This window comes from Heloderma suspectum, chromosome 11 (assembly GCF_057233095.1).
Source record: "Heloderma suspectum isolate Gila_16-S chromosome 11, 16-S_ref, whole genome shotgun sequence".
In the NCBI taxonomy this organism is placed as follows: domain Eukaryota; kingdom Metazoa; phylum Chordata; class Lepidosauria; order Squamata; family Helodermatidae; genus Heloderma; species Heloderma suspectum.
This window is the reverse complement of record NC_139468.1, coordinates 5070760-5073564: the sequence shown is the minus strand read 5'-3', so window position 1 is coordinate 5073564 and position 2805 is coordinate 5070760. Positions and strand designations below refer to the sequence as shown.

Sequence of the window (2805 nt, the reverse complement as noted above, 5' to 3'; positions counted from 1 at the left end):
GTGCGTGTATGAGAGAGAGAGAGAGAGAGAGAGAGAGAGATTCCTACTCTTCTTCGGGCTGCGTGGAATGGTTTGTGGCAGGAAGTTTGTAGTACTTGGAAACGATCTATATAATGCGAAGGGGCGGAGAGTCTCTCGCTTAAGGGGCTGCGAATAAGATTTACGCGAAAGTAAGTCGTCCCTGTCGACTGGGCTTACTCGAGAGTAAGTTACTGAGGTGGGGTCGGCTTGGAAGAATTGCGCGTGGACGTGTCAGCCACCAAACCCTTTTTATGTTGTGTGGGTATCTGGGGAAAGTAGTGCGTGCGTGCGTGCGTGTGTGGATGTTACTGCCGTTCAGGATTTCGGTCCTTCCGGGGCGGCCTTTGGTCTTGTCGGCGTAGAGATGCTTGGGCAGCAGGGCTGGTGGAAACCCATCCCCTCTTTTTCGGATACATGATCCCATGACCCGGAGCGGTGCCTTCTTGCTGCACGAGGCCGGGAGATCGAAACCAAACTCCCTTCCCAAGCCGAAACACCACCTCCCCGGCAACCAAAACAAAACTGAACTTTTGGGGGTGGGGAGGGTGATCCGGCGTGCCGCCCGCTCCCTGGCCAGCGAGGGGTCCCCAGCGCCCCTGCCCGGGCGCGCACGCCTGGTTCTCCGAGTGGGTTAATCCGCGCTGTCTTGCCTCCCCCCTCCCCGCACCCCCCAACCGCCCGCCCCCGCTGCAGATCTCCACGCCGCCGCCGCCGCCGCCGCCACCATGCCTCGCCCGGGCCGCAACACGTACAGCGACCAGAAGCCGCCGTACTCGTACATCTCGCTGACCGCCATGGCCATCCAGAGCTCGGCCGAGAAGATGCTGCCGCTGAGCGAGATCTACAAGTTCATCATGGACCGCTTCCCGTACTACCGGGAGAACACGCAGCGCTGGCAGAACTCGCTGCGCCACAACCTCTCCTTCAACGACTGCTTCATCAAGATCCCGCGGCGGCCGGACCAGCCGGGCAAGGGCAGCTTCTGGGCGCTGCACCCCAGCTGCGGGGACATGTTCGAGAACGGCAGCTTCCTGCGGCGCCGCAAGCGCTTCAAGGTGCTCAAGGCCGACCCGCTGGCGCCCTCCAAGCCGTCGGAAGCGGCCCAGCAGTACCTGCAGCAGCAGGCCAAGCTGCGCCTCAGCGCCCTGGCGGCCGGCGGCGGCGGCGGCGGCGCGCACCTGCCCCAGCTGCCGCCCTACAGCCTGGGCGTCGCGCAGCCGTCGGGCTTCAAGCACCCCTTCGCCATCGAGAACATCATCGCGCGCGAGTACAAGATGCCCGGCGGGCTGGCCTTCTCCGCCGTGCAGCCCGTGCCGGCCGCCTACCCGCTGCCCAACCAGCTGCCCACGGGCTGGCCCCACATGTACGGCGCGGGCATGCTCGACCCGGCCGCCCCCATCGCCATGGCCGGCGGCGACTACAGCGCCGCCGCCGCCGCCGCCGCCTACGGGGTGCCGCTCCAGCCGCTGTGCCATGGCGGCGGACAGACTCTGCCGGCCATCCCGGTGCCCATCAAGGCCACGCCGGCCGCGGCCGTGCCGGCGCTGCCCGCCTTGCCCGCGCCCCTGCCCGCCATCCTGTCGAACTCTCCGCCCGCGCTCAGCCCCACGTCGTCGCAGACGGCCGCCAGCCAAAGCAGCCCCGCCACCCCCAGCGAGACGCTGACCAGCCCGGCCTCCGCCCTGCACGCGGCGGTCGCGGTCCACTGACGCCCAGGGACGCCCCAGGCCGGGACACGTTTTAAAAAGAAAGGGGGTGGGGGGCAGGCAAGAAAGCGGCCCCGCCCGTGGAACCCCTTCCCCTCTCCAAAGGTTGTCGTTATGCTCTTCCCCTCCGGCTCCAGTTCCTTGCAAACTCTTCCCTGGCATTCGTGCCAACGGACTTGGCTTTGCTAGGTAGCGCTGGTGCACGATTTGGGTTTCACCCCCCCCCCCCGCTGCACTAGGCTTCCAAAGGTACTTCACACAGCTTGCCACGTTTTATGTTTTTATTTGACCCTTTCCTTCTTTTCTGTTTTCGACCCTTGCCACATTTCCCATCTTTGCTGGAGAGAGACTAAACAACCTCCGCCCCCCCCCCGCCCGCCAGTTGTGTCTTTTCTTCGCCTTGTTTTGTCTGGATCCGTGGTCCCTCTCATCCTCATTCCGGGCAGGACTTCTCTCTTTAAAGAAAAATAGATTAAAACCCGCAGCTCTTTCCAAGGGGCTACAGAGGACCTCTCTCCCTCCAATCTCCCCTCTCCCCTGATCCTGCAAAATGCTTTCAGTTTCCAACCGCTAGAAGAAGAAGTAGCTCTTGGAATTTTGGAGACTTCTCCCAAAATGTTGCTTTTCAAACTGTCTGTGCGTGGTTCGTTTTTGAGGTTCTCCACCCAGGCAGGGTGGCAGGAAATCCCGCCATGCACGAAATGACTCTCTTTCTCTCCCCACCCTCCCCCACCCCCAATTGTAATGTGGCCCCTCTCCCCCCTCCCCCAGTCATCCGCAGGAAAATGTCCCAATCCCCGTCCTTGCTTTGTGAGATTCCCCTTTTTTATTTTAAAGATTCCTTCCTCATCCCCTCATTTCAAGGCAGAATTTATGTTCGAGGGAAGGTGGGAAGAGGGGAGCGCACAGACTGCGGGACGCACAAGCGGACCAAAGCTAACAACTTTTGTGGTATATATACATGACTACTCGGAAGTAAGTCCAAGTGAATTCAGTAGGGCCTGTTCCCAGGTAAGGTAACTATAGGATTGCAGCCTTAAAGTCCTATTGATCCTAGCGGGAGATTCAGAGTGTAATC

General features: G+C 61.2%; 1 protein-coding gene across 1 annotated transcript; it reads left to right on the top strand.

The window, feature by feature from the left end:
* Nucleotides 1–746: 746 nt before the first annotated feature.
* Nucleotides 747–1730, top strand: FOXB1 (forkhead box B1). Its single transcript, XM_084816694.1, has one exon. It carries the CDS (start codon nucleotides 747–749, stop codon nucleotides 1728–1730), a length of 984 nt encoding a protein of 327 aa, XP_084672820.1.
* The last annotated feature ends 1075 nt before the right edge of the window (nucleotides 1731–2805 follow it).